The 23,038-nt window shown below is 37.5% G+C and overlaps 1 protein-coding gene, 1 long non-coding RNA gene and 1 other non-coding gene across 3 annotated transcripts in view; 2 read left to right on the plus strand and 1 right to left on the minus strand.

The window, feature by feature from the left end:
* PRKCI (protein kinase C iota) overlaps positions 1 to 23,038 on the plus strand; it is a 63,383-nt gene that overhangs the window by 37,308 nt on the left and 3,037 nt on the right. The window contains exons 9-17 of the mRNA XM_028504365.1: positions 6,694 to 6,870; positions 7,309 to 7,406; positions 8,041 to 8,127; positions 9,870 to 10,005; positions 13,499 to 13,586; positions 14,580 to 14,705; positions 16,221 to 16,300; positions 18,869 to 18,958; positions 19,336 to 19,451. Of these exons, the coding sequence (XP_028360166.1) occupies positions 6,694 to 6,870; positions 7,309 to 7,406; positions 8,041 to 8,127; positions 9,870 to 10,005; positions 13,499 to 13,586; positions 14,580 to 14,705; positions 16,221 to 16,300; positions 18,869 to 18,958; positions 19,336 to 19,451 (998 nt within the window). The remainder of the gene's footprint in view (positions 1 to 6,693; positions 6,871 to 7,308; positions 7,407 to 8,040; positions 8,128 to 9,869; positions 10,006 to 13,498; positions 13,587 to 14,579; positions 14,706 to 16,220; positions 16,301 to 18,868; positions 18,959 to 19,335; positions 19,452 to 23,038) is intronic.
* Positions 3,409 to 5,665, plus strand: LOC118498808. The gene is made up of 2 exons (XR_004901275.1): positions 3,409 to 5,336; positions 5,503 to 5,665. It is a non-coding gene; the product is annotated as an uncharacterized LOC118498808 (long non-coding RNA).
* On the minus strand, positions 22,773 to 22,882 carry LOC114491187. Its single transcript, XR_003683998.1, has one exon. It is a non-coding gene; the product is annotated as a U6 spliceosomal RNA (small nuclear RNA).

The raw sequence follows: 23,038 nt of genomic DNA on the forward strand, positions 1-23,038 counted from the left end.
TAAGAAGGTGGTCTAGTTTCATTTTTATTGTATGTTTCTGTCCAGTTTTCTCAGCATGATAACCTCCAACTTTACTCTTTCTCAAGATTGCTTTGGCTATTGAGGGGTCTTTTGTGGCTCCGTATATATTTTTGGGTTAGTTGTTCTAGTTCTGTGGAAAATTCCATCGGTATTTTGATAAGGTTTGTAGTGAATGTATAAATTGCTTTGGATGGTATGAACATTCTAATGATGTTAGTTCTTCCTCTCCATGAACACGGTATATGCTTCCATTTATTTGTATCTTCTTTAGTGTCTTGTAATTTTCCACGTACAGGTCTTTTTTTTTTTATCTCCTTGGTTAAATTCTTAGGTAATTTTTTTGATGCAGTTGTAGATGAGATTGTTTTCTTAATTTCTCTTTCTGATAGTTTATTATGGTGTATAAAAATGAAACTTTTCCTAATTTTGTATCCTGCTACTTTACTGAAATCACAGTTCTAATAGTTTTTTGGTGGAATCTTTAGGGTTCTTTATATATAGTATGTTATCTGCAAATAATCATAGTTTTACTTCCTCCTTTTCAATTTGGATGCTTTTTTCCCCTTGTCTGAGTGCTATAGCTACGACTTCCAGTACTGTGTTGAGTAAATTTGTGAAAGTAGACATCCTTGTCTTGTTCCTGATCTTAAGGGAAAAGCTTTTAACTTTTCACCATTGAGTATGATGTTAGCTATGATTTGTCATATATGATCTTCATTACATTGGGGTATCTTTCCTCTGTTTCCGCTTTACTGAGAGTTTTTATTATAAATGAATGCTTTTTGTGCATCTATGGATATGATTATATACTTTTTCTGTCCATTTGTTTATGTGGTGTACCTCATTAATTGATTTGCCGATACTGAACCAAACTTGCATCCCAGGAATAAATTCCACTTGATCATGGTGTGTGACCTTTTAATATATTGCCGAGTTCAGTTTGCTAATATTTTGTTGAGGGTTTTTGAATCCATGTTTGTCAGGGATATTGGCCTATAATTTTCTTTTTTTGTAGTGTCTTTGTCACATTTTGGAATCAGGATAATCCTGGCCTCATAGCTTGAGTTCCGGAGACTTCCTCTCTTGAATTTTTGGAGTAGTTTAAAAGGGTAGGTGTTAATTCTTTGAATGTTTGGAATGGTTTACCTGTGAAGTCATTCAGTCCAGGATTTTTATTTTTTGAGAGTCCTTTGATTACTGATTTGGTTTCATTAGTAGTTATTGGTCTGTTCAGATTTTCTGTTTCTTTTTGACTCAGTCTAGGAAGAGTGTATATTCTAGGAATTTATCCATTTCTTCCAGAGTGTACAGTTTGTTGGCATATAATTGTAGTATATTCTTATCATCCTTTGCATTTCTGTGGTGTCAGTTGCCACTTCTCTTTTATTTCTCATTTTATTTATTTGGGTCCTCTCTCTTTTTGACTTGAGTCTGGTTAAAAATTTATCAGTTTATCTTTTCAAAGCTTTTGTTTTCATTAATCTTTTGTATTTTTTAGACTCTGTTTCATTTATTTTCACTTTGATCTTTATTATTTCCTTCCTTCTACTGCCTTTGGACTTTGTGGGGTTTTTTTCCTAGTTCCTTTAGTTGTAAGATTAGATTGTATAATTCAGCTTTTTTTGTTTCTTGAGATAAGCTTGCATTGCTATGAATTTCCCTCTTAGAACTACTTTCACAGTTGTGATGCTGTCAGGATATTGTGTTTTCATTTGCATTTGTTGCAAGATATTTTTTGATATCTTCCTTGATTTCATTGTTTAATCCATTTATTGTTTAGTAGCATGTTATTTAGACTCTTATGTTTTTGTGTGTTTTTCAGTTATCTTTTTTGTAATTGATACCTAGTTTTCATATGATTGTGGTTGAAGAAGATGCTCAATATTATTTCAAACTTCTTTAATTTATAGAGACTTGTTTTGTAGCGTAACATGTGGTCTATCCTGGAAAATGTTCTGTATGTGCGTGAAAAGAATGTATATTCTGTGAAGTGCTCTAAAAATATAAATTAAATTCATCCGGTCTAATAAGTTATTTAAGGTTGCTGTTTGCTCCTTGATTTTCTGTCTGGACTGTCTATCCATTGATGTCAGTGAGGTGTTAAGGTTCCCAGCAGTTACCGTATTACTGTCAATCTGACCCTTTATGTCCGTCAATATTTGCTTTATGAATTTAGGTGCTCCTACCTTCAGTGCCTAAGTGTTTACAGGGTGATACTCTCTTGTCGGGTTGATCCCTTTCTTATTATGTATTGTCCTTCTTTGTCTTTGGTTATAGCTTTTGTTTTAAAATCTGTTTTATCTGATATAAGTATTGTTACTCCAGGTTTTATTTTTGTTTCCATTTGTATGAAATATCTTTCCCACCCCTTTATGTTTATTTAGCCTGTGTGTGCCTTTTGATCTGAAATGGGTCTCTTTTAGATGGCATATGTATGGGTCTTGTTTTCTGATCCATTCAGCCACCCTTTGGTTGGAACATTTAATCCATTTACATTTAAAATAATTGTTAATAGGTATATAGTTATTCTCATTTTTTTTATTCATGCTTGCTTTTTCTTTTCTTATTCTTAAAGAAGTTCCTTTAACATTTCTCAAAATACTGGTTTGGTAGTAATGAATTCCTTTAACTCTTCCTTGTCTGGGAAGCTCTTTATCTTTCCTTCAATTTTAAATGATAACCTTGCTGGGTAATCTTGATTGTAGGCCCTCAATTTTCATCACTTTTAATATTTCTTGCCAACCTCTTCTGGCCTATAAAGTTTTTGTTGAGAAGTCAGCTGACAGTCTTATGGTAGCTTCATTGTAGGTGACTAACGGCTTTCTTCTTGCTACTTTTCTCTTGCTGCTTTTAAATATTTCTCTTGTTTTCAACCTTTGGCGTTTTAATTATGATGTGTCTTGGTGTGGGCTTCTTTGGGTTCATCTTTTTGGGAACTTTCTGTACTTCCTGGAGTTGTATGTCTATTTCCTTTGCCTGGTCAAAGTTTTCTGTCATTATTTTATCAAGTAGGTTTTCAGGCCATGCTCTCTCTCTTCTCCTTGGTACCCCTATGATGTGAATGTTGGTATGCTTGATGTTGTCCCAGAAGCCCCTTAAACTTTCCTCATTTAAAAAAATATTTTTTTCTTTTTGCTGCTCTGATTGGGTGTCTTCCACTGCTTTGTCTTCTAAGTCACTGATATGATCCTCTGCTTCATCTAATCTGTTGATTCATTTCTGACTTTTTTATGGTATCTGTGTCCTTTTTTATGTTTACTATCTCTTTGTTGAAGTTCTCATTGAGTTGATCTTCTTCCCATAAGTTCATTGAACATTCTTATAACCAATGTTTTGAATCTGTATCTGGTAAATTGCTTGCTTCCATTTGATTTAGTTCTTTTTCTATAGTTTTCTCCTATATTTTCATTTGAGACATGTTTCTTTGTCTCCTCATTTTTGGCTGCCTCTCTGTGTTTGTTTCTGTATATTAAGTGGATCTGCTGTGTCTCCCAGACTTGGCAGGGTGGCCTTATGTAGTAGGTGTCCTGTGGAACACAGTGACATAATCTCCCTGGTCACCTGAGCCCGGTGCTCCAGGAGTGTCCCTTGTGTAGATTGTGTGTGCCTTTCTGTTGTCGTTGAGCCTTGGTTTATCAATGGATGGGGCCGATCCTTGGCTGACCGGATATGAGACTGGCCACAACCACAGTGAGATTCGCCCCAGCGGGGCTCTGGTTCCTGCCAAGGCCACCCTTTGTGTATGCCATTTGTGGAGCTAATTGAGTGGTGCTGTTAGGCTGGCCACCAGCATGTTGGTTCTGGGGCCTCTTTGGAGAAGCTTTGGTGCAGGTGGAGGCCACCTGCTGCCTATGCCCAGCCCAGGGACACTTGGTAGGAGATACAAAGTCATCTGAGGTTGACAGCTACATGTGCTGGGCCCAGAGGTATGTGGAAGGGGCCAAGGTGTAAGCCATGGTTGGCTCCCACCCGCACCAGGCCTGAGGCCACTCAGCAAAGGCACAGGGCATACCAAGGCTAACCACCAGCTGCCTGGGGTCTGCAGATCTTGGGAAGTCTTTAAGAAAACTCTCAGCAGAGGCTGAGGTTGCCTGTGAGGCGCTGCCAAGGCAGTGTGCAGTTGGGTGGAATGGGGTTTCAGTCGGTCACCAGGGTGAAGCTACCAGTGTTCCCCAGGTTAATGCAGATTTTCCTTGGCGCCCACCTGCCCCTGCAGGCTGGGTAAGGAGAGGGGTCAACACAAGTAGTGGCGGCCCTCACCCCAAAGCCACACAGTTCAGTTTCTTTCCATATGACTCTGGTGCCTTTTGAGCTGCTGGCCCTTCACAGAAGCTCAGGGTGAATGCCTGGAAGCAGTTGAGTCTGTGCATGGGCCCTTTAAGAGGACTGCTGGTTTCTAGCAGCCTTCTGTCTGACCTGGAGGTAGTCCCCACGGAGCTGGGTGTGGTGAGGTCTTGGAGTCACCAGGGTTGGGTGAGTGATGTTTCCCTGGTTAATGCAGATTCAGATTTGGCACTTGACTGCCACTGTAGGTTATATGAGGGGAGGGCTCCATGGCAGCCCTCGCCTTGAAGTCACACAACTCATTCTCTCCATGTCTGTCTCTGGTGCCTTTCGAGCTGCTCTGAGTGCCTGTGAGCAAGTGAGTCTATGTGTGGGCCCCTTTACAAGGATACCTAGGTTTCCAGCCGCCCTCCTTCTCACCATACTGGCACAGAGTCTCTGCTGGGCTTCACAGCCAGCTGTTACAGGGACAACTCTTCCAGGCAGTGGATTCCTGGGTGAGGGAGCCGGTATGGGGGCGCTGGGACCCCTCCTAAGTGGGGCCTCTGCTGCCGGGATATCCCTCCTGATTCTCAGCTGCCAGGCGTGGGTGTGGGACCAGCCTCTTTCACCTCTCTGCCTCCTCTATGTGGCCTCTTCTTTATACTCTTAGTTCTTGGAGCTCCATTTGACTAGTCTTCAGGTACACTGCTCTGCAATTCATTTGAGATTTTAGTGTGGTCACGGGAGGAGGCGAGGTCAGCACTGACCTACCCCAGCATTTTGACCAGAACCCTTTCGTGTGACCTTCTTTTGCTGTTCTATTCCTGATTGTTCTAGAGGTTGCATTTACATCCTTAACTTATTTAAATTCACTAAAAATTACTAGTTATACTTTTCCTACCTCCCATGACATGCAAGGAACTTAGAACACTTTAAATTTACTCTCCCTTTCTGCCTTTGGTGCTATATTTGTCTTATTTTAAAATTCTCTGTGTGTATGTATTAGTGTTTTTAAACAGTCTGTCCTTATTTAGGTTTATCTACATTTTGTTATTTTTTTCTGCGTTCCTCCTTGTGTGTCTGTCCTCCCATGTGAGATCATCTTTCTTGAAGAACTCAGTGTTTCCTTCAGTGAGAGCTGACCAGTGGTGGATTTCCTTAGTTTGTGTTCAAAAGGTTTTTATTTTACTCTTATTTTGAGGGCTCTTTTTGCAGAACATAGAGTTGTAGGCTAACAAAGGGTGGTACCTGGTCCTTTGATGGTGACGTTCCTGTTTTCTGGCTTCTGTCCCTTCCCTGTATCCTCGCATTTCCTTTGAAGGTTCTGTGCTTTTGTGCCATTTGGTTCTCTTTTATAGTTTTCAGTGAGCCATATAAAGTCTGGACGTTGCCTTATCATCTGAGCATGTTCTTCTTTCTTAATCTGCCCTAATCTGATTTTTCTTCACCCCTCTTTATTTATCCTTTTTGCCACATCAGATTATTATTTTTAAATTTTCATGTATTAATGATCCTTCTTTTGATCCTTTTTCCAGTTTTCATAACATATATATATATTATATATAAACATATATATTTGTGTGTGTGTGTGTGTGTGCTTGTTTCTTAAAATTTGCTATTTGTTTTTCTTGATACTCTTTCACTTCTGGAAATTCATACTTAGTTTTTATGGGAGGAACTGTTGATTGTATGCTGAGAATTTTGTGGCTCTCTAATAAAACATTATCTTCAGTCTTCTCTATAGGTTACTGAAAGCCTGTGTTTCTAGTTACAAGTGAATTTCAAGGCTGACTGTCATTCCAGGGGAGCCTTGGTGTTGTGCAGGGCAGGTTTGCCGTTCACTGCACTGCCTTGTGCTCGTTGTCTGCTTCCAGCTCCCAGTGTTTGTGATTGTGTCCTTTCGTCAGCTCAGATTTCATATATCGGACTCCCAGCAGACTCTTTTCATATTTCTGTCCCATTGGAACTTCTAACTACAGAATGAAAAACCGAGCTCATTATCTCAACAACTCTGTCCGTCGTATCCTATGCTCACAATTTATTTTTTTATTAATGGTACCTCCACTCTCCCTGTCAGCAAAATTGGTGTCACTTTCATTCATGCATCTCCATTGCTTGTCTCTATACCCCAAAGTTTTACCAGATGCTTTTTAAGACATCCTTTAACATTTCTCAGATTTTAGCTCACTCTCCGCTGCTGTCAGTACCCCTCTGACCTGAACTTGCGAATTTATCTCACCTTGAGTAGTTAGATTGCACTATTTGGAGTGCTGTAAGAAAAGAATTGTTAAGAACTTACATCTGAAAATATCTTTTAAATCATAAGTATAACTAGGTGTTAGAAATGTAATTATTATGCAAAATACTTCCAAGTTGTTAACTCTTTAATATAAATGCTCTCAATAGGCAATGAACACCAGGGAAAGTGGCAAAGCTTCATCCAGTCTAGGTCTTCAGGATTTTGATTTGCTCCGGGTAATAGGAAGAGGGAGTTATGCCAAAGTACTGTTGGTGCGATTAAAAAAAACAGATCGTATTTATGCAATGAAAGTTGTGAAGAAGGAGCTTGTCAATGATGATGAGGTGAGCACAGTGTTTTATTAGTTCTAAACTGTTAAATTAGCATAAGTGTACCATTTCAGAGAAGACCTTAACATTTGTGACATTAGTTCAGTCTATTTTTCTAAATAATGATTCAGATGGATTATATAAGATGTATTTAAGAAATCTGATAATTATTAGGTTTTTTAAAAACAAAAATCAAACCATATTATGATGAAAGGAAAGTACTTGATTGAGCTTTGTGAAAGTTTTCTAGGCCATTTCAAAGTATTGAAATATTTACTAGTGGTATTTTTCTCTTTGTATATAAATTGTTGTTGCATTATTATTCATTCTTTTGATATTTAGCTTAGTTGGTTAATAATTGCGTTTGTGATCATTGAATTGCTAACAACAAATATATCGTAGTTTTAATGATATTTGAGTTTGATAAAGACTTCTTTTCATATTTTAAAATAGGATATTGATTGGGTACAGACAGAGAAACATGTTTTTGAGCAGGCATCCAATCATCCCTTTCTCGTTGGGCTGCATTCTTGCTTTCAGACAGAAAGCAGGTAAGATTGGAGGATAATGGAGTGGTTACTGGCTTTATGTGCTTTGGTGGATCACACAGTAAGAACCCTTCTTACTTTGATTCCTGAAGTGGAAGTCAGGGAGACAACCAGACTCAACAGTATTGTGCTGTGATTTCCTGCTACTCACGTTCCAGTCAGTGATAATCTGTTTGGATTAGCATGAGGAAATTACCTGCTTAAAAAAATAGCCAGGTACTAGTATGGCAGTGAAGATCTACTTTTCAGTATCCCTAAGATTTTAGTTTTAGAACTTAAAAGTTTCCCACTGTCTAACTAGGGGGAGAAATCCTAACTTCTTTACTGTAAGGGGCAGTTGAAATGACTTATCTCGAAAATGCTAAAATTGGGGTGGGAGGGAGAGGCTCTGGATTGTGAGTGTACTATAGAAGTAGCAGGTCAGAATTATTATCAGGCTGGCTTACTTTGTTGTACCTTCTGTGATTAAATAGCTTTCTACTCCATCTACCACTTGTTTCCACCAAACTGCTGGGATTTTTGTTAATGGGAAATCATAGAATGCTCTGTGTTTTGACTGGTCTCCATGGTGTTTAAAATGCAGAGTTATGCTGCCTTATTTTGATTTTGGTTTCCTGTGTTCTCTCCTGCGGTTTAGATTGTTCTTTGTCATAGAGTATGTAAACGGAGGAGATCTAATGTTTCACATGCAGCGACAAAGAAAACTGCCTGAAGAGCATGCCAGGTAAGTGTTTTGATTATTCTTTGTTTGTGTTGGATTTTTGGGGGAAGCTCTTTTTATGCCAGTGGTTGAAAGCAGTAGATAAATTATTTATTTTAATACTAGCTAATTCTCTGTAAGTCATGTAGAGGCTAAGCTAAGCTAAAACTTAGTTTACATTATAATATATAACTATATATAACATTCTATATGTAATAACGTAATTATGAGCAATTAAAAGGTATAAACAGTATTAAAGGAGAAACCTTTGGTCAACTAAACCCAATCATTGAAAAACATTTTGTGTGTTCACTATCAGCCTCTGAAATAGTTGATGAATTTACAAATACTTACTCATCTTAATTAGGTTTGCAGTGATCTCTCACAGTTTTTCATTAGATTATTATTTATATACACTTGAGAGTAATAAAATAATTCCTCTTAAGCCACTATATGTATTTCTGACTATTCTTATAATTAGAATTTCTGAATTTGTCTGCTGTTGGCTTTTCTGTCTGGTCCCATACAAATTGATGAATAGGAGCAAAGAGCATTGAATTCTTATTTAGTGCCCTTTCTTTGATATTATTATATAAGGTTATAAATTGTTCATATATTGGAAGAGTTACTAGAGGAAGGACTATGGTCTTGGTAGATAAGATTAGTTCATCAGTGCCATGTTTTGTTTTTTACTCATAGTTAGCACTAATTATCACTCTTTTGTGCTTCACAAGACTAATGAGAAAAATGAAGCTTATGCGTTTGTACATGTGTGTAACAAAGGTTGGAGATTTTATTTTTTAAATAACTTATTTAGTGAAAATCTTGCTAGTTCATTGATTTTTGTTTTCTTGTCAAAAAGAGACAATATCTTTTAATTTTGTGAAAAGGCATAAATTATATCAATCTAACCTCAGGGCCAAACTGCTTTTTTTTTTTTTTTTTTAAGTTTACTGTATGTGTATTGTTTATTTAGCTTTATCAAATGGTCACCATTCACAGCAAAGCCACAAATATTTTGTTTTGTGAACATTGCCAGTATTTGTTCAGTGGAATGTGAGGAAAAGTAGTCCAGTTTCACTGTATGAAAGTTCCAATTTTGATTTTGTACCATCTTTGCTTTTCTAAGAACCGATGTACAGAATAAGGCCTCAAGCTCCTACTTCGTAGAATTGAGTAGCTGTATGTTTTGTGCCTCCAAAGAAGGCTGTGATAACGTTGATCAAAGCAGCCATAAACCAGCTGGGGTGTTTCATTTTCATTATTCAGGTCAAAAGTTTTGATTATCAGCAGTTATTTGGTGGCAGTTTTAAAACTTTTAAAAAATATATTAAGTGTTGTGGTTATAGAATAATTTCTTCCAATTCCTTTTCTAGGAATTTTGATATGGATTTTATCGTTTGAGTAGTGAACTTTTAGTCTTCTTTTCATTCTAGACCAATCAGTGGGTCTTAGTGTTTGGGGAAGTCTTTGGTCCCTAGAGAAGCGATGCCAGCCAGCTATGGAAACTCTATGGATAGAGGACGTATGTGTGCACAGACACACGCACCTTTACCCGCCGTTGTAGGTGCTGGGCTACCTGGAGTCCATCCAAATTTAAAACCCCTGATTGAGATGTTCAAATCAGTAACTTCATCAAAAGTCTGAGTTTAATTTACACTGGGCCTTTTATCGTTGTGTCTGGGGCTCAGTGTTACAGTGCTACTTCAGTTTGTGTTTGGTATTTAAAAACTTGAATCATATGAGGTATTTTCATTCTATTTTAGGTTTTACTCTGCAGAAATCAGTCTAGCATTAAATTATCTTCATGAACGAGGGATAATTTATAGAGACTTGAAATTGGACAATGTATTGCTGGACTCAGAAGGACACATTAAACTCACTGACTATGGCATGTGTAAGGTGAGAAGAGTTCTTGTTATTCAAAAGGCCTCAGCTACTCCTAAACTTTGTTTTGGTAAAATAACTTCACATTTAAAGATGGGGAGTGATTGCTACTTTGTTTAGGATACTTTTTGAAATTGTAGCACAAAAACAAATATACAGGGTGGGGCAAAAGTAGGTTTATAGTTGTTCATATGGAAAATAATACAATAATTAATAAATATTAATGCAAGAATAAACTCTGTTTCACGTGCTCACAACTCTAAACTTACTTTTGCCCACCCTGTACTTATTTTCTAACCATTTATGAAATTCCATGTTTTCTGTTATATGTGTTATGATGAGTTAATTTCTCTTTCTTGAGAGTAATACTGTCAAAAATTTGAAAATAAAAATTATCTGCAGTCCCTCAACTTAAACACAACTACTTACATATCACCTTCCAGTTTTTGCCATTTAATTGTAACTCTTGATGATACATTGAAGATTTCCCTAGGAAATCTAACTGTTTTTAATACTTAAAATGTAACTATCTGATGTAAAGGATAATAGAACAAAATAAGAATTTTAGTTACTCCCAGGACATGTCCTTTATTTCTTGGTGTTTTATTCTTTTTGTAACAGTGTTTTGTTTAAAGGTCCAGTCTTTTCCCACCAAATGTATAGGGAGCTACTCTCCTTGTCACAGTAGCTGGGACAGAAGTATTCTTACCCAGCATAAGTCAACAGGGATGTAAATGTGTGAACTACATTCCCACAATCACCTGAGGAAAGTGCCTCCAGAGCCTGGAAATTGTTTAAATGCTGAGTAAGATGGTTCAATAGTACTATAGATTTAACCTTATCTGTTCAGCAACACTAGAAAACAAAATCTTTACTTAAAGGATTTTTGCTTTTATGTCCAAAACTCAGATATTTGCCTTTATCTTATATTAAATTTTTATTTCCTTTAATGTTCTATTGTGCAATTTTTTTATTGTAAACAAGTAGAAATTTAGTAGGTGAACCCCTGTGTACCCATCACTCAGATTTGTGATACCTTTTGATTTCTATTCTTTCTTTCCAAGTGCTTTTCTCCTCATTTCAAAAGAAAAATGGTAATAATAAAAGAGTCATAATTTATCAGGGGAAAATAAAGCTGAACAAAAAGTATGAAGAATGTTAAACTTGTTACAAAGTGTACAAATTAAAACAATAGTGAGCTCTGTTTCTGACATCCTAGATATGGGTTTTTTAAATTATAATACAAGGAAGAGTTTAATGAAATGGGTATTCTCATATGTCATTGGTGAGTGTATATATTGTTAAAATCTTTTGTAAACCAGTTTGGTGGGGATGTGTCAGTAATCCTGAAAATGGTCGTATTCTTTGCTCTAGTAATACTGCTTCTGGGATATTTTGAGTAAATATTTCTGTCTGTGAGGGTAGGTTTAAAACCAAAATTTTTTGTTGTATTTTGTGATAAATAGCACAGAAAATCTATAAATGGCCACTGGTAAGAAGAATGATTAAGGAAATTATGGAATGACTATAAAACATAGCATATGAAGTCATATAAAAAGATGTTTACAAAAATTCCTAACAGTGTTAAATGCTTATAACATTAAGTAAAGTTTTAAGGTATAGAATTATCTAATTCTGGATGTATTATTATGCATTCTATTATGTGTTAGTCTGTTATACAACATTACATATTCTGTTTACTTCTATATATTTTTAAGTTATTATTATGGGTATTCATTACTTAAACAGTGAAATTCACAAAAATGATTTAAGACTTTGTCTCTGTCTCTACCTCTCTTTCTTTTTTGTCTTTTTGATTTTTATTTTACAAAGTTTGGGGATCCTGTTTTGCCAGGAATATATTATTAGAGAAAAGTTACTTAATCTTTTGTTACTCTTAATGAAAAATCATATTGGTTTATTACACATTCTCATTTTTCCAGAGATTCTCAACCAAGTAAGAGTTCTTACTCAATAGGGTTGCCAGTTGCTTCTCCTGCCTACCTCTCTTTCTGCCTTTTCTCCTTTTTCAGGAGCTACTTAGTTGACTTAGAAACAGTATTTAAACTTACCTAAACTCTGGCCTCTGGAAAATATTGTGTGAATTTCATTTACTTGTAGATTTTTCCTTGGGAAATGTAAACACTAAAAAACTTTTACATCGTTTCTCCAGAAATATGTCCTTTAGGTTTAATTAATTTAATTAATTTCTTCACTTTCTCACTAGATGCTTTTATATAAAGAGTTTTTAGAATAGTGAAAACTAGAGGCATATATGAAAACTTGAATGAATATCTTCAGGCTTATGTTTGAAATATTGTATGAGCATTGATTTTTATGGACTTAAAAACTGACCATTTTATGAATTAATGTGCCTTTAACTTTTTTTTTATCAGCAGGGCTATTTTAATAACATCTTTCTTATGCTGTAGGTAATTAAGCTGATGGGCCTACGTTTAGGTAGTCAGTCACCAAATGAATGATTTAGCGTAGCTCTGTTACCAGTTAACAGACTGCGTCCTTGCCTCTGACTTTTGCCCTGAAAATATATGCCATTTATTATTAAATTGTTTGTCCAGCCATTGCCAATAGTACAAAACGACCCAAGTCACAGTCATATTTCCTCGTGTATACAATAGCTTCTATATTCCTATGAGGAATCACAAAGTAATCCTAGGGGTCACAGCATATTACTAAATATTTCTTCCAGATGTTTGTAGAAGTATATATATAGTAGACTAAAATTTAAAGAAAGATTTTTATACCATGCCCAAAATGCCTCTGGAGGGACATATCAGGAACCTCAGTTGATTAGAGCATTGTCCTGGCACACCAAGGTTGTTGGTGAGGGCTTCAACGTAAGAATTTAGGGGGGCACACAAACATTCAGTCCCTAGCAGGGATTGTGAAACTGTCCTAACAATTTGGTCTCTTTTTGCTCTCTGTGTTTTGAGGCTGTGTTGTTAGGAATATACATACTTCATTATAACTTCTTGATTATTCCATTTGTCATTGTGTACTTTCTCTTTTGGTACATATTAGTATGCTTTGCCTTAATTTTCTCCACCCTATAGTTATTAAAATACAAAATCAAAAAACTGATGCCTTAGGAGCCACAACTAGAAGGGAAACATCACAATGCCAGTAGAGGTTGTATTAAGCAGTGGGGTCTAAAGTGCTTCTTTTCTACACAAAATATTCCTTTTACTCTAGTATAATTTAAGTTTTTCTATTAATTTTTTACTTGAATATAAATTATTCTAAATGCAATTTTTATCTTACTTGAACTGACTCTTTATCAACATCCAGTGAGGACAGGTTTTCTTTAAGCTGTTTAAATCCATGATTTTAATAATAAAGGAAACTGTGCTAGTGATATTTTATTTTAAGCTTAATGTATTACCTACAGATGCTGAGCTTATATAGATGAGATAAAAGAGGTGAGTGTAAAACAGAATTTTGGGTCTTACTGTTCTTTTTTTTTTTTCTTTTTCTTTTTTAATAAAAGGAAGGATTACGGCCAGGAGATACAACCAGCACTTTCTGTGGTACTCCCAATTACATTGCTCCTGAAATTTTAAGAGGAGAAGATTATGGTAAGAAATTAATAGGTGGTATTTTAGCTATGTGCTAAAAGGGTGGTTAAATGTGATGCAAATTGCATTATAGTGCACTGTAGTATTTCAGTGCTGATATTATTAATAATATAAACTTTCTTGATCCTCTTAAAACCTACATTAAATAGCAGATTATAAAATTGGAGACAGTGGGACTGTGGCAGTGTTTGGGGGTACAAATTGGAATGATATTTTATTAGTGACAAGCACTAAAAGGTACTAGGCACTATTCTAAGCAGTTTACATGTATTATCTAAGTTAATCCTCTCAATCATATAAGGTAAGCACTATTCCCATTTCACAGATGAGGAAACTAATATATAGAAAGTTTAAACAACTTCCCCAACCTCATACCAGTAGAAAGTGACAGAGTAGGAACTTAAACTTGATCCACGTGACTCCAGAGTCATGAACCTCTAGAAGATTGTTCAGGTTTCCTTGGGTATTTCTGCCAGGAACCTGAAAGATGGTGGGAAGGTTGACAGCTTGTCAGGGACTGGAGGCTATGCTTATCGCAAGAAAACTTTTGGTTGCTTTGGTTCTGGACTTTGGGTTTCAGCAGATGTGAAGGAGGATGGGTACTTCTGATTCCAAGGTCCTTCAAGGATCTTCAGTTAGCTAGCAGAAAATGAAGTTTCAGACCCCGGAAGGTTATTCTCAAGTGCAATTTAATTATATCCTCAAAACAAAATATTAGATACAGGCTGTGAATCCGAAATTACAGCTTTATTTAGGAAAAGAAACTTAATGTTTCAGTTTTCACATTTTATTTTTAAAGTTATCTGTTAGGTATCCCCCCTTGTTAATAAGTGAAATATGCTTGTATCTATGCCGATCATGATAGTTATAATGCAATTAGAGTTTACTTTCTCATTATGTTTATTTTTTCATCATGTAAAAATGCATCTCAAATTACTGACTTGAAAGAATGCAGGTTAGGTAAATTATTGGTTTAAAATTTCTTCTTTGAAGGTTTCAGTGTTGACTGGTGGGCCCTTGGAGTCCTGATGTTTGAGATGATGGCAGGAAGGTCTCCATTTGACATTGTCGGGAGCTCTGATAACCCTGATCAGAACACAGAGGATTATCTCTTCCAAGGTAACCTGCCGTATCTTGCAGAGATTCTCGGTTAATAACATACTCAAAGGGGAGTCTAACCTTTTGGCGTCTCTGGGCCACACCTGGAAGAAGAAGAGTTGTCTTGGGCCACTTATTAAATACACAAAGACTAATGAAAACTCATGAGCAAAACAGAAGTTTTAAGTAAATTTATGATTCTGTGTTGGGCCGCATTCATAGCCATCCTAGGCCATGAGTTGGACACCCCTGCTAGAGCATGAATGAGGATGGCTCCGATTATTACTTTGAGTAAGAAAGTAGAAAGTAATCTGGGTAATGTACTCCTCAATGGATGAGGCTTCGATTTTTTAATATACATCCTACTCTAGTCTTTAGTCCCATTTGCCAGTTGGCTTCTCACATGCAAAAACATAGTTTCCTCCAGATTGCATGTTGCAAACAGGGATTGGAGGAGGGAATCCTGTGGCCAGAGAGGACAGCCTTTCAGGATCCCAAGGCTGAGTACATAAGTTCAAGAACAATATAGGAAAAATGAGGAGTACCAAGCAGATACGCGGTGTTAAAAAGTGAAGAAGAAGAAAAAGCTTTGCAATTGGGAATACAAAGAATTAAACAGAACAGAAACAAGCAGACAAGCACAGGGACCCCCAGCACAGTCCAAAGAAGTGTGAAGACTGCCATAAAATTCTGCATTTACCTGGCTGGTGTAGCCCAGTGGATTGAGCGCGGGCTGTGAACCAAAGTGTCACAGGTTCTATTCCCAGTCAGGGCACATGTTTGGGTTGCAGGCCATGACCCCCAGCAACTGCACATTGATGTTTCTCTCTCTCTCTTTCTTCCTCCATTCCCTCTCTAAAAATAAATAAATAAAATCTTTTTAAAAATTCTGCATTTAATAATTAAAGGCCATCACAGGATATGAATAAATATTTCACGTAATTAGGAAACCCAAATGGCCATAGAATATGAGGAAGGATGTTCAGCCTCACTAGTGATTAGGGGTATGCTTATTGAAACATTAATGAACTCCTCTCTTGTACTCTGTGCATTTGGCAAACATTTTAAAGTGTTACAATACCAGTGCTGAGGGTGTGGGGCAGCTGGAACTCATACAGACTGCTGGCAGGAGTGAAAGTCGACACATCTTTGAAAAATAATTTGGCGGGGTGCAGTCAAATCCAAAATAGTAATATGTGACAGACATTTTCTAGATATTAACTCATTTAAACCTTTAACAATCCTGTGAAGCATGTATTATTTCTATTCCAGTTTTACAGATGAGGGAAGTAAGGGATAATAAGGTAGTCAAAGAATAAAATATGCATGTCAATGATTGAAAACTGTTAAGTTAGAGGCTATTTCGTAGGAAGAAGGACAAAAATGGGACTGGGAAAGTACACGACACACTTAAATAGTGTATGTGATATCTTATTTTTTTCCCTGCTAAAATGCCTTAAACATCTCATAATAAAAATTTATTAAGATTAAGACCATGTGAAAGTTAAATATAATGCCGTTATTTTATCTTTCTAGTTATTTTGGAAAAACAAATCCGCATACCACGTTCTCTGTCTGTAAAAGCAGCAAGTGTCCTGAAGAATTTTCTTAACAAGGTATAAATCATGTATAAAAATCTTTAGTGGTTTATTTCTATATAAATGAAACTGGTAAGTAGAGTTTCAAGCAATGCAAAATTCCAAAATATTAGAGGATGTAATTTTTTAATTTAGATCTGGAATTTGTCTTTTCACCCAAGAGTGATTTGACAGCATTAGATACTGAAATGAGTTGTTCTTTCCATTTTGCCAATATAATTTATCCCCAGCTGGATATTACATACGGTTTTTTAAAATGTAAATGATGTAGACCATGTACTCAATTAGGGAAAAAGTGCGTCTTTGGGGATAGACTGAATTATACTTTCTGCTCCAATTTTCAATATCCTTTGAATTAGTATTCATAGAATATCTTTCTTATCGAGCACATGGTGCAGTAGTGTTCTCTGCAAAGTCTCATGTTAAAAATTCTATGATTAGATAAAATTCAGAAGAAATGAATTTTCTTGCTTCTTGACAAATCTGCATGCATTCAGTTGTTTGTTGCACATGGTGGGCTACAGAGTTTTAAGATCTATCTAAAGTTATGATTCTAAGCTGTTGTTACAGTATTTATAAGACAAATATGTAGGTTTTTTTCCACAGCAACAGCTAATTCTCCAACTCTCAAGACACAAATTGGGTATTCTACATTTCAATTCATTTCAGACACTACCTACCTGGAGTTAGCATCAGACTCCACAGGTTTAAGGACTCAATTCCACAAGATGATCCTCACTTCAGCACTGGCTGGGTAGCTCATTTGGTTGAGAAGTCGTCCTGTACATCTAAAGGTTGCAGGTTCAGTCCCTGGTCAGGGCACATAGCTAGGTTGTGGGTTCAGCCTCCGGTTGGCATGTATATGGGAGGCAACCAATTGACGTTCCCCCCTCTCTCTCTGTCCCTCCCCAATCCCCACTCTCAAATCAGTGATCATCTTCAGGTGAAGATTAAAATTTAAAAAAGGCTATCCTCGTTTCAGATGCCTGTCACAAGTACTGGGTGCCCACAGTTCTGTCTGGCTTGGCTAATAAAGTTGGGGATTCCCTCTCCCTCACACACTTCAGATTCATTAGTTTGCTAGAATGGTTCACACAGCTTAGGAAACCATTTACTTACTATCACCCATGTATTACAAAGAATACAAATAAACAGCCAGATGAAGAGGTACATAGGGTGAGGTCCCGAAGGGTCCTTAGCACAGGAGCTTCTGTTCCTGTGGGGTTGGAGCGCACCGCCCTCCTGGCACGTAGACGTGTTTGCCCACCGGATGCTTTGTGACCCCCATGGGACAGAGATTTTTGTGGAGGTTCCATTACATAAGCATGATTGATTAAATTATTGGTCACTGGTGATTGAGCTCAGATTTCTAGCCCCTCTGGAAATTGGGCTGAAAGGCCCAACCCTTTTAATTACGTGGCTGGTTCCCTGGCAGTGAGACCCCATCCTGAAGCTATTTAGAGGCCCACCAAGAGTCACCTTATTAGCGTAAACTCAGGAACGATTGAAAGGGACTTGGTATGAGTAAGAAAAGAGACTCCTGTCTCTCGGGAAATTACAAGGGTTTTAGAAGCTTCAGGTCAGGAACCTAAGATAAAGACCAAATGTATACCTCTTAGTATATCATAATGATCTTGGCAATCAAAGCTTATTTTAAATAAATGGTAGATTAGAATGTAGGTGAATGTGCACTTACCATCTAAAATAAATAGATAATATAATGAGTTTGCCATGGATGGTGTGGCTCAGTGGATTGAGTGCCAGCCTGTGAACAAAAGGGTCTCTGGTTCGATTCCTAGTCATGCCTGAGTTGCAGGTCAGGTCCCCAGTAGGGGGCATGTGAGAGAGGCAACCACACACTGATGTTTCTCTTCCTCCCTCCCTTCCCCTCTCTCTCTGAAAATAAATAAATGGAATCTTTAAAAAAAAAGATAATGATGAATAAGAAATTGAAGCTTGTTTTAATCTTAATGAGGAAAGATTTAAATGGGAAACCTAAGCTTTAACACAATGAAAAATGAAGGTAAGAGGTGTTAACATGCAAAATAAAATGCATTTTATTGGGGGGAAAAATGGGAACATGTTCTCATTTTCCAGTAATGAATAAGCCAAGTTGAGGCCCCTTTTCAGTCCAGCAATTCAGATAACGACGGTTGTGTCATTATTGTACACTAAGTATAGATTGTTGCTGTAATTGGGCATGGGGCTCCCAAACTGAGCTAAGAACAAATGTGTGAAGTTTGGGGGTTTGCAGAGTTTGACTATTACTGTAACTCACACCAAAGACATAGCTGCATGCCGCTCTAATGATTCTGCTGGTCTCTTTTTCCTCCCATTTTTCTTTAGCAAGGAAAGATGGCTTGGCTCCGCTTTAATTACAAACTAGCTGGAGAAAGAGCCATGGGGAATCTTGTCACAGGCTTCAGATACCCATTCGAATCTAGTATTGTACCTCCTAGAAATGAAAGACCATTCTGATTTCAGACACGCAGGAATGATACAGTAGACACAAAACACAGGTCACGAAGATGATGTATTTTGAAGCATGATAGTCACCCCTTTCTGAAACATTTCTTTCCACCATAGGACCCAAAGGAACGATTGGGTTGTCATCCTCAAACAGGATTTGCCGATATTCAGGGACACCCATTCTTCCGCAATGTCGATTGGGATATGGTACGTAAATTATAATTGTTTTCTGTATTAGATTTTATTATTATATTTGGGCCAAATTTTATTATTTGGGAAGAAGTCTGAAAAACAAGTGTATCACAGCCTAAATTGCTTAAAACCACTCTCTAATGTGCTTTTTGAGAAGCTTTTAAAACAGTAGAAGCTTAGAATATTAGTTTAATGGGGCGGGTTATAATATTCATTGAGATCTACGTCAGTGTTTAGATTTGTAAATTATTTCCATCATTGTGAGTATTGTAAAGGCTAGTGTAGGGACTCACTGTATACGAGTGGGAAACATCTGAGGACAGAAGAGAAACGTAGAGGTGGAAGTTCTCTCAGAAGGCAAGCTTAAGCTGTCATCCAATATGTCTTTCTAGATGGAGCAAAAGCAAGTGGTACCTCCCTTTAAACCAAACATTTCTGGGGAATTTGGTTTGGACAACTTTGATTCTCAGTTTACTAATGAACCTGTCCAGCTCACTCCAGATGACGAGTAAGTAATCCTATAGACTGATTTATTTATAAAGTCCTTTGAAAGTCCCATTTTTAGTGGCTATGTAATGTTTTATCATTAGATTATACCATAATTGATGTAAACACTTTGTTACTGGATATTTGAATCTATTATATTCACTTTAAATTATGACAATAATTGCCATTTTCTACTTTAATTTACATGCATTATCTCTAATTCTCACAACAACCTTGTAAACCTAGTTATCATCATCACCATTTTTCAGATGAGGAAACCGAGGCTCATGGAGGTTAAGTAAAGTTGCACAGCAACCAGGTGGCAGAGCCAGGACTCAGACCCAAATCCGAGTGACTGAGGCCTGTCCTCTCCCCACTGTGCTGCACTGTTTTCCATTTTGGCGATGGCCGTCTGTGAGTTCCCGAGTATTCCTTTAAGGCAGAATCCTAGAAAGGGAATTAGGTCACAGGGCATCAAATTTTAAAGTTTGTGATGTATATTGCCAAACTGCCTTTTAAAAAGGTTACAGCCACTTATCAAGTCCAGCCAGCAGTGATCTGACATATTTTTTGTGTTTCTGTTAAATCTTTTTAAAATGTGGTTTAGAATAATTTGGGGGTGTTCTGATCATTACCTGTCATTACAGGTTCATTCTCTCAAGGAGGCCTTACAGCTTGGTGGTCATTTACATCTGTTAATTTTTATCTCATGCTTCATAGCAGCTGTCCTAAATTGTCTCTGCATTTTAGAAGCCTTCAGTCCTACACGCCTCCCCCCACCCCACCTCCATTACTCTTAACGGTCTAACCTTAACTTGATGACAAGGATTGAGGCCTCCCTGAGTGAACTTGCTCCCCGTGCACCCGTCATTAGGCCACCGCGCATCCCAGGGTTGCTCCTTAACTCTGCTCAGCCTTTTCTTCCATATTCTTGGAAGCCTTCCCTCTTTTGCAAGAGGTGCTCTCCTATTTTCCTGGACCTGTTCTCTTATTTTCCTCCAGGATTTTATTTTGTCATTTGCCTCGATTACTCAACCTTTTAAAAATTTTTTTCAGCTTCTTGCCCTCTGCTTATAAACATGTTCAGATAGCCTAATTTTTTTTCCTCCTGAATCTTAGCTCTTCTTTGAACCACCACATTATTTTTCTCATTTTCTTTTCATGTGCAGGCTTTTTCAAAGATAGCTCATAGATGCACATGATAATAGAAAAATAGGCAGTGTCTCTATCAAATGCCTTCAAAATAGTCAACACTGATTGTGTTGCACTTCATTACTGCCAACACTTGAACAAACTTTTAAAACTTAACTTGCTCCCGAAGGTTGGATTACCTTCTTAATTTTTAAATTGTAAGGCATTTGTAGACATCCCCCCGATGTCTGTAAAAAAAAAAAACATTAGGCACTCATGGCCTTGCTTTGGTTGGCACTGCCCACCCTGGTTCTACTGCATCTTTATGACCACTTGTCATCTTTTTTCCCCGTCCCCTTGAGAGCAGCATGTTCCACAGTTCTGTTCATGACAACCTTCTCTTTGCTATATGCAGTTTGTACCTTGGAGATTTCAGCCAGCCCTGTAGCGTGGATACCAGCTATTAAAAATGACTCCTAGCTAACCTGGCTAACAATTACTGAGCAAAAGGCACTATTCTAAGTACTAGACATTCAAAGATGATCAAAACGTAGGCCAGTCTTGCAAAAAGCTGTCCACCAGAGGAGACAAATATGTACCAAAATCATTATTTCAGAGTAACATTGTGTTTTAGAAAGAATACTTTAAAAGGTTTCATTAAAAGATAGGAATTTGAATCCAGATGCCACCTCTTCCCAGCTGGGTAATCTGCGTGTGAACTGCATAACTTCTCTGAGCCTGTTTCTTCTCATACTGCCTACCTAACAGGGTTACTATGAAAAATAAATGAGCCTTGCCCAGGTAGCTCAGTTGGTTAGTGTTGTCCCAACACGCCAGAGTTGTGAGTTTGATCCCCAGTTAGAGCACATGCAAGAATCAACTAATGAATACATAAATAAGTGGAACAGCAAATTGATGTCTTCTTGTCTCTCTCCACCCTACTCTCTGCTGCCTCTCTTTCCTTAAAATCAATAAACAAAAGTTTTAAAAAAGAATAAATGAGTGATGGTTTCTGAAGCACCTAGCTCCTGCCCTGAGCTGCATTTCCACTCGCTTGTCTAGTATCTGCCCTAGCTTATCAGACAAGCACCTCAAACATACGAAGTCTGAAATTGATGTAATGACCCTTTATGGTCTCTTTCTGTTGTTCTTAACGAGTCTCTTGTTTTTATTTACTGTTTTCTGCTCAGTGTACCACAATGCATTCCTGCATGCAGATTCAGAATATCAGTGATTTTGATCCCTCCTTTTCCTTAAAAAAACTGCATAATCCCTTCAGCTGCCAAGTTCATGTCTGTTTTACCTGTACTTCATCATTTATATCAGATCCTTTTTTTCCATTCTCATCGTCATAAGTAAGCCCAGTTCAGACCTCTTTCAGATCATACCTTGAATATTATGCCATCCTCCTCATTGGACTCCTTTGCTTTGCAACCCACTCTGACACCTCATGAAGCACCACTCCAGTTCTTTAAATCCTTCCATCACAAACTGTTAGCAACTCCTGCATTACCTGGCAAGTAAAATCTATTGTCCTGGCTGGCACTTAAGGCCTCCCACCATCTGCTGTAGCCTGACTTTCTGTTCATGTCTCTCACTGCACTGTGTTCTGATCAGTCCCGGTTACTCACCATTCCCTGATAGTGTGCTGTCAACCTTTGCTTGTGCCATTTACTCTATGTTCCCACTCAATTTTTACCTACCAAAATCTTTCCTACCTCTCAGAGCTATCTTAAATGCACCCCAATCTTTGATAGATCAAGGTTAAACCCATAGAGTAAACATTACTGGATTTTTGAGCTAGTCATTAGGATTATTTGCCACTTTAATACCCTCTATTCCTGGACTCCAGCTCTAATAAATTACTTGCATTTCCCCAGACCTAGCATAATATTTCATAATTTCATTCAGTATGTGCTTAATGAAGTGAATGCCCCCTTTTTTGATTTCTCCAATTAGAAGTCACCTTTTGTTTTGTTTTGCTTCCTTGAATCTTTAAAAAAATTGTTTTAATCATAGTTTATATTCAGAATCATTTCACATCAGCTTCAGGTGTACAGCACTGTGGCTAAACAATCACACACTCTACAAGGACATTCCCAGTACCCAGCCGGCACCATACAGAGTTACCACAGTGTTCCCGACCATGTTTCCCTTGCTGTACTCCGCATCCCCCCGGGACTGTTCTGAAACTGCCAATCTGCACTTCTCAAAAAATGTGGAACACTTCACAAATTTGTGTGTCATCTTTGCACAGGGGCCGTGGTAGTCTCCTCTGGGTCCTTCCAAATTTAGTATGTGTGCTGTCCGAGCGGCCACCACCCTTTTCTTTCGAACTGTGGTTATGACAGGACTTAGCTCGTCCAGTAACTTAGCAGATGCTGCTGTCTCTTGTAGCTTTCTGTTATATAAGGTACCTCCCCTCCTTGAAGGATAAGACCACATCCTGTGTAACTTTGTGCTTTGCAGTATGATGTG

Source organism: Phyllostomus discolor, chromosome 2, assembly GCF_004126475.2.
Source record: "Phyllostomus discolor isolate MPI-MPIP mPhyDis1 chromosome 2, mPhyDis1.pri.v3, whole genome shotgun sequence".
Classification (NCBI taxonomy): domain Eukaryota; kingdom Metazoa; phylum Chordata; class Mammalia; order Chiroptera; family Phyllostomidae; genus Phyllostomus; species Phyllostomus discolor.